Raw genomic sequence first — 12972 nt, forward strand, 5'->3', positions numbered from 1 at the left:
ATCAGGCCCCAGGGGGACCTGCTTGCTGGAAAATGAACTGTGGTAGCCCAGGCCCTCCCTATACAACCAGCAAAATCAAGAGACTTGGTCCCACAAGTCAGTTCTAATTCCAATCTGCTTCATGAGATTAGGAAAGTCATTCATTTCCCTGGGCATCAATTTCTTCCTCATAAGCAGAAATAAGAATAGGAGCTCCTACCAGGCCCACCTCATAGGACAAAAAGGAATAACAGAAGCAGAGGCTCTCCAGCGTTGTCTAGCTGTAAGGGGATCATGGGACTGGACCCAAGGGGAGCAACCTTACAGGTGATGAATGGAGACGATGTCACATCCCACTGACAGAAAGACAAGAACCACAGATTTATAATCCACCCCTGAGATTTCTGGAAAGGGGAACCCAAGAGCCATAGGCCAGCCCTGCGGTCAAGGAACAATGAAACGAACTGATCCTAAGGAATTAATTCACTGCTCTGGGTGGCAGACAGGCTCTTTGCAAACACACCTTTCCCCTCCCCTCAAGGGCGTATCTCCCTTCCAGGTGGCAACGATGCAATGGAAGGCAGATGCCACCAGAGGGAGCAGAGGCCGGTTTCCAACCCTTCAACAGCCCTGAAAAGCCAAGGACAGAGCCCACAACCTCATGAACTCTCAAGAAAAGGAAAAGGGGCTTGCTCTGGCAGCACATATTCTAAAACTAGAACAACAGAGAAAAGATTCGCATGGCCAACACGCAAGGATGACATGCAAATCGGTACAGCGTTCCATTGTTTATACAGTTTCAGTCGTACAATATGCAAAAGTTCTGGAGATCTGCTATACAACATTGTGCTTATAGTTTATAAAGAATACTGTACTGTACACTTAAAAATTTGTTAAGACGGTAGAGCTCATGTTATATGATTTTTACCCACCCACTCACCCTCCCCCTCACAACAAAATTCTAGCTCAAGGCCAGGCCTTCCACTAGGTGAACCTCTTCATACATGCTCTCTTACTGCCAAGTTCAGGACAGCTGGCCACCAGGTGAGCTAGCAACAAAGGCGAAGAGGAGGCAGAGTCTAGCCAATGCTGAAGAAATGAGTCTCAAGACCACAGACACTCAGGCTGCTTCACCGCCAGCTGTGCTAAGGAAAAGGCTACATATTGTTAATATCCCTGACTCCAGAAATCTCTACCTGGAGGGTCTTGGCAAACATAACAGGTGTATTTCTCAGGCACATTTTCTTCCAGTAATCCCATGCAGACCCCATGCTGCCAGCACTGGCACTCTTCACACTGTTAGAATTAAAGAAGCAATAAAAATTAAACTCAGAAGGAATCCTCCATCCAAAAATAAGACCCACCTGTGGGGGGAAAGGGGCAGTGGGAGGCGGAAGGAGGAGGGAGGGAGAGGAGGAGGAGGGAGTGGGAGCTGAGCTGCAACCACTCTTCCAGAGCAGCCACTAGCCACCTGTGCTTTTAACATTTCAGTTAACAAACTAATTTAAAATTCAGTTCCTTAGTCCCACTAGCCACATCTTAAGTGCTCAACAGCCGTATGAGGCTAGTAGCTACCGTACTGGACAGCACAGATGAAGAACATTTAAATTAAACAGTACTGATCTCAGAAAAATGACTATTTACCCTCCCATTTCTAGAGGCTTTCACGTTTCTGATCACTTTATAAAGAGAGGAAAAACTGTTTAAGTCCTTAGAGGGAGGTTAACTTAGAAAGACAAAAACCTGAGTTTGAATTCTGGCTCAGACATTCATTAGCTGTGTGACCTTGCACAGGTCACTTCTCCACCCTGGGCTTCAGTTTCCCCATCTGCAAAATAGGATACCATTCCTACCAACCGTGTGGGGCTGTTTGTGAGGAATCAATGGGTCACATGTCAAAGTTCATATCGTAGAGCCCAGCACACAGCTTTTATGTATTAAGAGCCTATTACTGCTACGAATGGGTAGGCTAACTCACTTTGATGCCTCCTGGACTCAACATGTCCTAGCACTTTGCATTTGTTCTTTCTAAACCTTACCAACGGTCACACAGCTGAGAAGATGCAACAGCGGATCAGAACACAAGCCTGGCTGACTGCAAGGCTAGTTCTTTTAACCCCTAGGCTCCACTGCCTTCCCTGGGGAAGGGGGAAAGAGAAGGGGCAGGAGGCAGAGAGGGAAAGAAAGGAGCAGAGGATGAGGGCAGCACTGGGAGACAGACGTGTGGCTGGCCTGAGGATAGCAAGCCTGAGGGCTAAGGGTCCAGAGGAGGGAATGGAGAGGAAAAGGATGCCAAAGGAGATACTAGGACACTTCAAGCAATTCCAAACCAAGGCCCTAAACCTTTAACTACCCAACCAAATGGATAGCTCTGGAAAGTGGACAGCGAGCTTCCGACATGGTCTGGAGGGTGGGCCACCAGCCTGGCCCCAAGGGAGAAAGCTCACAGTCCTCAGCCACTTGGAGTCAGATAGGCCCCAGCATCAAAGGGCTTTTATGGGCTAACAGGGGCAGAGCTGGAACAGAGACTTCAGATAAGATGCGATCCAGATTCTTCCATTTCCAATGAGGAAACTAAAGGCTCAGAGGGAAAGAAAAGGGTGTGAGACAACAAAGGCAGTTAGTAGCAGAAAACAGACTAATAATTAAGAATGAAAGTCTCTCCCACCAATGACTTCGTCTCTTAAGGATTAGGATACACCAAAATTGAATCAAATACACCTAAGTTGAAAATTTCAAAATAACGTTTTTCATGTGGGTCTGGCTAATATATACATTATTCATTTTTTAAAAGTTTAAATTGGAACGTCCCTGGCGGTCCAGTGGTTAAGACTCTGCACTTCCCCTGCAGGGGGCGTGGGTTCAATCTCTGGTTGGGAAACTAAGATCCCGCATGCCGTGTGGTGCGGTGAAAAATTTTTTTAAATAAATATTAAAAATAAAAGTTTAAAATTTTTTTGGGGGGGAGGGCAGCTGTGCCACGCGGCTTGCGGGATCTTAGTTCCCCGACCAGGGATTGAACCCAGGGCCCCACCCTCCAGCAGTGAGAGCACTGAGTCCTAACCACTGGATCGCTAGGGAATTCCCCCAAAGTTTAAATTTAGAAGTGAACAAGAACAATAACAGAAAAGATGAAATATCTAAGAATAAATCTGAGACTAAGAATAAAAACATGCAAGGTCTGTGTAAAGAAAATTTTTAAATATTTGAAGGACATGGAGACTTAAGTCAATGAATGGTAAGTTGTACTTTATTCCTGGAGAGCAAGAGTCATTATCATAAGGATGTCAGTTCTCCTTGAATTAATATATAAAAATAATGTAATGTCAACAAAATAATAAATTAATAGCTCTGGAACTATACAGAAGCTGATTCTAATAGCCAGGAAATTTATTAAAAAGAACAAAGGGGGTACTAGCCCTACCAGATATTTTTAAAATATTATAAAGGTATAATAAATAAAATAGAATTGTACAAGTAAATATATAGGCAGAGAGATCAATGGAAGAGAGAATCCAGAATGAGATCCAAACTACATACGGAAATAGAGTAAATAAAGGCGGCGTTTCAATAATAAGACATGGTGTTGGGACAACTGGGTAGAGAGAGCCTTCACCTTATACCAGGATAAATTCCAGGCGGATCAAATATTTATATGGTTTTTAAAAAATAAATGAAACCTCAAAAGTACCAGAAGAAACCATGAAAAATTCTTTTATTGACTTTTCTATAAATTTTTATGAACTTCCAATGAGAAAGCAACTGCTATTCAAATCTCAAAAGCCATTAAAGAAAAGTTTGATATATTTGACCTCACAAAAACAAAAAAATCTATAAGACAAGCCAAAAGACAGATGACAAAGTGGGTACAAATATTTGTAACTGTTCTCACAGCTGATACAAAAACATATCTACAAAAAGCTTACACAGGGACTTCCCTAGTGGTCCAGTGGTTAAGACTCCATGCTCCCAATGCAGGGGGACCGGGTTCGATCCCTGGTCCGGGAACTAGATCCCACGTGCCGCAACTAAAAGATCCAGCGTGCCACAACTAAAGATCCCGCACACCACAACGAAAGATCCCACACACCACAACTAAAGATTCCACACGCCGCAACTAAAGATCCTGCACACCACAACTAAAGATCCCATACATGGCAATGAAAATCCTGCACGCAGCAACAAAGATCCCGTGTGCCGCAAATAAGACCCAGTGCAGCCAAATAAATAAATAAATATTTTTTTAAAAAAAGCTTATGCAAATGGATACGAAAACGACCAACCATCCAACAGAAAACTGAATAAAGGACATGAACAGGCAAGTCAAAGGAAAAAAAACACATCTTAAATAAAAAGATGTTCAAAGCAACCATTATAAGAATAAAGTAATGTAAGGGAACTTGAATTAATATAAATTAATGTCAAATGAAACCAGCCTAATAATATACATACACATTAGTATTTCTAGATTCTGGGATTACATGTAAATATCAATTAATTCTTCATACCTTTATGTATTGCCTGAAGTTTTTACAATAAGCATTTACTACTTTCATCACACAAGTGTTATTCTCATGAAAAACTGTTTATAGAGTATAATTTTCATTTATATATGCATGTGTATGTGTGTATTCTAAAATAACAACAGTGATTTATCCCTGGGTAAAAATAATCTGAGTAATCCTTGTTTTCTTCTTTGTAGTTCTTGGAAAATGCAGAAAACCACAATCATAAAAATTTTTTAAGTATATTAAAATGAATTACAAAATGGCTATACTAGTAGATTGTTTTTTCACTTATCTGAAGCGTAAAGATAAAGAAGTTTGATAGTACTCTGTACTGACAAGGGCGCTGGTAAGACTGTTCTTTGGTACACCAGGGAAGGTTTATAGAATATTGCTATGACAACAGTATTTGTCAAAATAATAAATGCACGCCTACTTTGGTCCTGGAATTTTACTTTCAAAACTTGGTCCCACAGATATACTTACACAAAATTTTTCGTTACATCACTGCTAAGATTAGAAACAATCCAAACGTCCATCAACAAGGGAAGAGTTAAATAAATGATGATCCACCCATTATGCAACCATTAAAAAGAATGGGGAAGCTTTTTTAGATTTGAAAATGGAATGGTCTTCAACATATATTATTAAATGAAAAAAAGATACTGAAAACACTATGTATTCAAATAACATTGTGTTAAAAAAAAAAAAGATGGTTGTACAGCAATGTAAATGTACTCAATGCCAGTTCACTTAATGCCACATATATTGAAAAATGGTTAAGATGGTAAATTTTATGTATATTTTATCACAAAAAGAAAGAAAAAAAAATGGAGAGAATATATTTGATATTGCTTGTTTAGCCACTGAATGTTTCTGGAGTGATACCTAAGAAGATGACAAGGGCTGCCTCCAGCGAAAGCAAATAAAGTTTTTAAAATGGGCTTCTTATTAAAGCTGCTACACAATTTTCACTGGGGTCCAGCACCTAATGTTATGTATTTGTTGCTCTAGGGCAAAGGTCAGCAAACTACAGCCCACAGGCCAAATTCAGCTTGAGTCCTATTTTTGTAAATAAAGTATAATATGAACATAACCATGGTCATTCATTTTTTTGGATTGCCTCTGAATGCTTGGGGCAGAGTTGAGTAGTTGCGACAGAGATCACATGGCCCAAAGCCTAAAATATTTATTTTCTGGTCCTTTAAGAAAAAGTTTGCCAAAACCTGCCTTAGAGTAATTAAAATAATTTAAATATTAAATGGGTTTCCTGATGTTCATTTTTTTATGTGGTACCCAGATTTCTCAAACATTCATGATTACTAAGTAGGATTTTAACCTTCCAGTGATTTAAATTAGCACTGGTAAATAAAATCAAATAATAATATACATGAGCAATACTGCTACCAAATAACGAAAATGATCAAAGAAAACTATTTCTCTAAAGTAATCTTCTAGAGAACAAATACTAAATGTTTTCTAGGGTTGTGCAAATTATCAATGTAAGTTTAAAATTTATTTTAAGAAAAAATGATTTGAACTTTCCTAAATGATGAATATATTTAAAACTAGACGAATACATTTTAAAAGTTTAAACTGTATTGTTCCAGTTAGCTCCCTCTAAATTTATGCCTTTTGCTAAAGTTACTGAGTGGAAAAAGGTACCCTGCTCACAATGACAGGTATAGTCAGAAACTGTCCCTCTATAACACAAAGCCAGCTGGACAACAAGTGGACAGCAAAGAAGAGTCTTCTACAACAAAACCCAAGGTGTTCTGAAGTGAGCTTGTCACCACCACAATGCCAGACAGGAAGCCACAGTGCTGAGCTGAGCTGCGGGGAAGGTCACGTGGAGCCTGGGAAGCAGGCGATGGAATTCAGTTCCTGACTCTGCCATGTAACAACTGGTGTGGCCTCAATTTTTTCAAACTTAGTTTTCCTCACAGCACAAAATGGCACTTCAAGCTCTACCCGCCCCAAACACCCCATGATCCTTGCCACTTACAGAATAGTCAATGGAGAAAGTACAGTGGTGGATCAGAACTGCATCTCTTATACTGATTAGCTGGAAGAGCCTTGCCAGGAGAGGCCTTCGTTACTCACCCACTAATGATTTCTAAGGACAAATGAGGACCAAATCAGGCTGCCAAGGCCCAGAACTGAGCACACACCCAGAGAGACAGGATGAAAACTAACGATCTTCAACATACTTTTATTTTATTTATTTATTTATTTATTTTTATTCTTGGCCGCGTTGGGTCTTTGTTACTGTGCGTGGGCTTTCTCTAGTTGCAGCGATGGGGGCCACTCTTCATTGCAGTGCACAGCCTTCTCATTGTGGTGGCTTCTCTTGTCACGGAGCATGGGCTCTAGGCACATGGGCTTCAGTCGCTGTGGCACATGGGCTCAGTAGTTGTGGCTCGCGGGCTCTAGAGCACAGGCTCAGTAGTTGTGGCGCACGGGTTTAGGTGCTCCACGGCATGTGGGATCTTCCCGGAGCAGGGCTCGAACCTGTGTCCCCTGCATTGGCAGGCAGATTCTTAACCACTGCACCACCAGGGAAGCCCTTCAACATCCTTTTAAAGCCAAACTTAAAAAAAATTCTACTGGAGGGCAAAAAAAAAAAAAAAAAAAAAAAAAAAACCAACGGTTTTCATGTTACATAAGTTTTTGAATTATATTCCACTGAGCTTCAGAGATTCTACAAATGGGTGTGTTTTATAAAATGGGACTATTTTAGAAGACAAAACAAAACAAAAAATGCACACTCCAAGCTTAAATGTTAAGACAACAGAGCCCACCAGTACACATAATTCTGTACTGCTGGGCTAACTTAGTATTACGCTGTCCTCAGAACAAAGCTTTTCTTCCCATCTCTGATTAACCAAAGTGACTACACAGCATGCTGTTTAGGAAAAGTCCCCATACAACGGCCATGTTCATTAGGCTTGTCTCACAAAAAAAGGAAAACAATTGAGCCACTGAAATGCTCCAAGTTGGCAACCACCGCTCACAACCCCACCTGCATATTAGACCTCATGGGAAGAGGCCAGCCATTCACATTTTTGAACTTAAAAGTGAAAATTATTCATTTTGAACTTCCAAAACTACTGCTTTTATCTGTTACACATTTGGGGGTTCTGTGAAAAGAGTCCATTAGGGAAAAGGGTTCTGATGCTGAAAAAGTGATTTGAAAACCACTGACCTAATGCATTCTAAAGGTCATAAATATCAGGAGCTATTTGAGACCATTCATGTACCTTGAATTCCCAGAGGTTGCCATGAAGGCTATTAAAAAAAAAAGAAACTCCCAGAAGAATTCTAACCAGCATAAACGTGACTTACTTAAAAAGCTCAGGCTCCCTGGAGTCAGCCAGGCAGCAGCCACCTCCACCAGAACTGTGATTAAGAGCAAGAGAAGCACCAGAGGCAAGCAGGTGCTGGCCAGGCATGCTCTCCCCAAGCAGGCAGGGAGGCCCCCCAACAGGCACATCCCAGAAATGGAGATGACAAATACAAATGCCAAGAAAATGAAGAATGAGAAACAGACAAGTTATAAAACTGGCCTCCATCTCTTTAGGCCATAAAGAAAATTTACCTGAGACAGAAGATATGGGTCCATAGGAAGATCAAACTGCCCCTCCAGAGATTTGGGTCCCTACTGTTCAACTTCTCACTGTGTGACCACAGGCAAGGCCCTTCTCATTTGTGGGTCCAGCTGGCCCAAGCAGAGCAGAAGAGGTTTAGACTCAGTGATCCCTCAAGTCCTCTCTTATTCTATTCATAGGCTATTTATACCAGCCTGAGATGCAGAGGAAGCTGAGCCAGTAAGCAAAGCTCAATCTGCTGCTGACAGCACTGCCTACCTGGGGCTTCTGACATGACATTATTTTTGCTGGCCTCAGACTGTATTCCCTCAAAATTCCCTCCAAGGACCAGTTTGTGCTCCTCTATACCTGTGTCTCCTGGAAGCTCCACCTACCTGAATCATGAAGTCATTTTCCTCCTGAACCTCACAGATGCAGCGGACCACTTCAAAATCATAACGGTCCTCCCCATCAAGTTCCTCATCTGGGTTAGTGGTCACATCAACGTCTTGGCCATACTCCTCATCGCTCCAAAGAAAGCTCTCGGAGGAGGAGTCACTCAGATTATCTTCTTCTGAGAGGAAAGGGAAAACAACAGTCACTTTTTAAAATTATAGTTATAAAATTTTTAAAAACCCCTAGATTGTCAAGAGTAGAAATGACCTTACAGACCTTCTCCTCTGTGAACCTTCACAGAGCTGGGAAACGCGAACTCCAATCTGTTCCTCAGGCCTGTCATCTACTAACAGCCCGAATGATATGTGCTGCCTGGCAGTGAACTAAACTCCATTTCCTCATTTTCCTGACAGTGAAGCCCAAGGTAAATGGCTGCTCAAGGTCACAGAGCTCACTGGCAGAGAAACTGCAACTCCACAGGAGCCACACAGATCATCATCCCTAACGACTCAAACGTGTTCCTTGACCTCACCCCACCCAGCCGTGACCTGGCTTACAGCCCAGTCTGTATCCACAGCTACCTTTAAAACTCTGTAAACACTGGGGAATGAGGAAGGGGCAGATTCCAGGGATAATCAGAACCAGAATCACTAGATCTTGGTACCTGATTAGTGGTTATTAGAGCTAACCTTTACTGATCACTTATTCTCTACCAGCCACTGTTCTAAGTACTTTCCATATACTTATTAACTACTTTTAAACTCACAATCACCCTACAAGTTGCTAAAGAAGGGGAAACTTCAAGGTTGACTCAGATTTCCCCAAGCAACCAGGTTAGATGCAGAGGCCACCAACAAGAAATGGAGGAACGGGAGGGGCAGGTGTGCAAGGAGTTGGGGGATAATGGATTTGGTTATAGACACACTGGCTTAGAGGTACCAAAGAGACACTCTACTTAGACCAAAGTTGGAGAGAAGGGAAGTTCTGGAAAGGTATGGCTAATGGCCTATTTATTTGATGTACTTCTTGTTTAAAAGACCTAACAGACTACTTGCAGAAGGCCTGGGAGTAGATTACAATATCAACATAAATCCATAAATACATAAATCAGACTGCCGTGCTGTACAAATGATCAAGCCAGCAGAGCCTCCTTACCGGACATTTTCACTTTCCCTTTGTGGTTTCCAGATTCTGAGCCATGGAGCTGTGGGCTCATATGGACCCCGGGCTTGTGTGAGGACCCACACCTGGTGACAGCAAATGCCTTGGGTGGAGAAGGTTCCTGGGAGGCATCACTGATCTCCTCATTGCAGGGGCATTCTGGAAGAACAAGATCAGGATGAAATTAGCACCCTCAGACATCACTAGGGCATTCCAGAATCAACCCCATCCAACCAACAGCTCTGCTGTTCAAAGAGCTCAAATGCTCAGAAGCAATTCAGCTAGAACAGATTTAGGGATTAATACTTCTAGCTACCTCCAAGAACCTCAAAACAAAAAGCTTCTTCCTCACCATCACCCTTCTCCCCTTTTTCTGATAAGACTGCTTTTCTAAGCCAGAAGATACTTTGAGAATAAAATGTGGCATCCCTTTAGCTCCCAAGACTGGAACACTGATTTTCTTAAAAATCAGCATTTTTGTTGGGGCTAGACACACACTTTTCAAGAAATGAATCCTTTCTTGAAAGGGTTCAGAGACGTGTGTTTAAGAGTTGTGTGTGCAGACAAATACAGTCATTCACCTGCATATCCTCTCCTACAATGGCGCTTCCACTGTGACAGAGCACACCGGCCAACACAGCAAGAGGGAGGGCTTTCTAAATACCAATGTGGCCTTGTAGCACCTGGGGTCAGCTGAGCCCACAAGCTCCATTAAAGGCCTGCTGGCCCTTCCTCTCCTCAGAGGCCAAGACTGGGGAGAAGCAACCCCTCCCTACCTACAGTAAGGAAATCCAAGTGAAACGCCCCAGGGGAAAATTTACCAGGTTTGGTTTTCTTTTTCTTTTTCTTTTTCTTCTTTGGCTTCACCCTCACAAACTCTTTGAATTTCTTCTCTTTATTCTTCTCCTTGTCTTTTGCAGCTAGAATTAAATACAAGTGTAAGTATTGGCATTCTAACATTTTGTTTTCAATGCCGGGATGTTTATGCTTAAGTAAGTAAGCATGCACAATGTGAAGAACTAAAATGGTCAGTAGAACAGAGTTCCAGGTCTGGTTCTGCCTGGAAGGTCACCTTCCACCCTCCTCAGAGCTCTGCAGCCCCTTCTCTATCATCAAGCCTTTAGACCAGAGGCTGGCAAACTCTGGCCCACTGCCTGTTATTATAAATAAGTTTTATTGAAAATACACTATGCTCATTTGTTACATGTTGACCATGGCTGCTGCCACACTTCAATGGCAGATTTGAGGAGTAAAGACAGAGACCTTACGGCCTTCAAAGCTGAAATATTTATTGTCTGGCCCTTTACAGAAAAAATGTGCCAACCCTACTTAGATCACTACTTTTGAACACTGGCTACATATTGCAATCACCAAGGGAGATTTTTAGAAAGTGAATGCCCGGGTCCCACCCACAAAGATTCTGATTTAACTGGCTTGAGGTGTAACCTGAACATCAGGATTTTGTTTGCTTGATTCTTCTTCTTCTTTTTTTTAATAATTGAAGTATAATTCATATAATATAAAATTATCCACTTAAAAAGGAATAATTCACACCTTCCAAAAACCACAACTTCATTCTCTGCTACTTTTCACAGCAAAACTTCTTAAGTTATCAATACTCCCTGCCAAACTTCTCAATTCAGTTTTCCTAATTCCCCTCTAAAAAGCTTCCCACCTACCACTCAACTGAGACTGTAGTTTTCAAGTTAATAATAGCCTAACCATTGCAAAAATCCACTTGTTTCTTCTATCTTATCAAACATATCTGTAGCACTTCAAATAATTGATCATGCCTTACTTTTTAGGTGTTAAGATATGTTTAAGCATACATATACCCTGTGACCTAGCCATTCCACTCCTAGATATTTACTCAAGAGAAAGGATAACTTATGTCCACACAGAGACTTGTATATGAACGCCCACAGCAGCTTTAGTTGTAATCTCCCAAAATGAAAATTGCCCAAATGTCCATCACCAGGTGAATGGACAAATAATTTGTGGTGTATCCATACAACGGAATACCTACAACAATAAAAGTATAAACTATTAATAATATGCAGCAACATAAGTGAACCTCAAAATAAGTATGCTGAGTAAAAGGAACCATATAAAATCTAATGCAGGGGCTTCCCTGGTGGCGCAGTGGTTGAGAATCTGCCTGCCAATGCAGGGGATACGGGTTCGAGCCCTGGTCTGGGAAGATCCCACATGCTGTGGAGCAACTGGGCCCGTGAGCCACAACTACTGAGCCTGCACGTCTGGAGCCTGTGCTCTGCAACAAGAGAGGCCGTGACAGTGAGAGGCCCGCGCACCGTGATGAAGAGCGGCCCCCGCTCGCCGCAACTAGAGAAAGCCCTTGCACAGAAACGAAGACCCAACACAGCCAAAAAATAAAAAATAAAATAAATAAATAAATAAATAAAATCTAATGCATACTGCATGATTCCATTTATATAAAATTCTAGAAAATGAAAACTAATCTGTATAATAGAAAGCAGAATAGAGACTACCTGGGGATGAGAGAGGGGGGAGGAGTAGAAAGGAGGAATTAAAAAGGGGCATAAGGAAATTTTAGGAGGTAATGGATATGTTTACCATTTTACTGTGGTAATAGCTGGGTATATATATATATGCCAAATCTCATCAAATTATACAATTTAAATATGTGCAGTCCACTGAACAACAATTAAGCTTTAATAAAGTTGTAAGTAGGTAGGAAGGAAGGGAGGGAGGGAAAAAGAAAGAGCAATCCAGTGGCATGTAGTACATTCACAATACTGTGCAACCAGCTCTACCCCAGTTCCAAAACATTCCCATCACTCCGAAGTAAAACCACTTACCATTAAGCAGATTCTCCCCAACCTCTCAACCCTTGGCAACCACCAATCTGCATCTGTCTCTATGAATTTATCCATTCTGGACATTTCATATATATACAATAAGTGATCTTTTGTGCCTGGCTTCTTTCACTTAGCGTAACGTTTTCAAGGGCATCAGGGTTTTTAAAAACACTCTCCAAGTGATTCTGATGTAGAATCAAGATGGATCACAAAGCAAGTGTGGGGTAGGATAAGCAGTCAGGTTCAACTGATTTTAACTGAGCACTTGTGTGCAAATATCACAAACATCTCATTTAACCCTAACAACCACCTGTGTATATTATTCCAGTTTCACAGATGAGGAAATTGAAGCTTGGTGAGGTGATGACACCTGCTTGACATCATACAGACATTTAAAAACAGGTTCATCTGGCTCTCCAGCACCAAGTCAGCACTACCTCCGAGGCCCCTCTCCCAAACAGGCATCCAGGAACTGTACGAGAGGACGATGGGCTGCATCTCCCA

General features: G+C 41.7%; 1 protein-coding gene and 1 long non-coding RNA gene across 7 annotated transcripts in view; one reads left to right on the forward strand and one right to left on the reverse strand.

Annotated features, from left to right (window-relative positions):
• LOC309645400 overlaps positions 1–12972 on the forward strand; it is a 253464-nt gene that overhangs the window by 113202 nt on the left and 127290 nt on the right. The gene's annotated exons all lie outside the window — the stretch shown is intronic.
• PHF20 (PHD finger protein 20) overlaps positions 1–12972 on the reverse strand; it is a 136841-nt gene that overhangs the window by 16781 nt on the left and 107088 nt on the right. For 5 of the 6 annotated variants that reach the window (XM_082430124.1, XM_082430125.1, XM_082430126.1 and 2 more), the window contains 4 exons: positions 10450–10548; positions 9623–9787; positions 8467–8645; positions 1176–1275 (listed from right to left, as the gene is read on the reverse strand). In XM_082430124.1, coding sequence (XP_082286250.1) covers positions 1176–1275; positions 8467–8645; positions 9623–9787; positions 10450–10548 — 543 coding nt within the window. The remainder of the gene's footprint in view (positions 1–1175; positions 1276–8466; positions 8646–9622; positions 9788–10449; positions 10549–12972) is intronic. The other variant, XM_082430127.1, reaches the window with a different exon arrangement.

This window comes from Balaenoptera physalus (genome assembly GCF_965194825.1).
Source record: "Balaenoptera physalus genome assembly, chromosome: 16".
Taxonomy (NCBI): domain Eukaryota; kingdom Metazoa; phylum Chordata; class Mammalia; order Artiodactyla; family Balaenopteridae; genus Balaenoptera; species Balaenoptera physalus.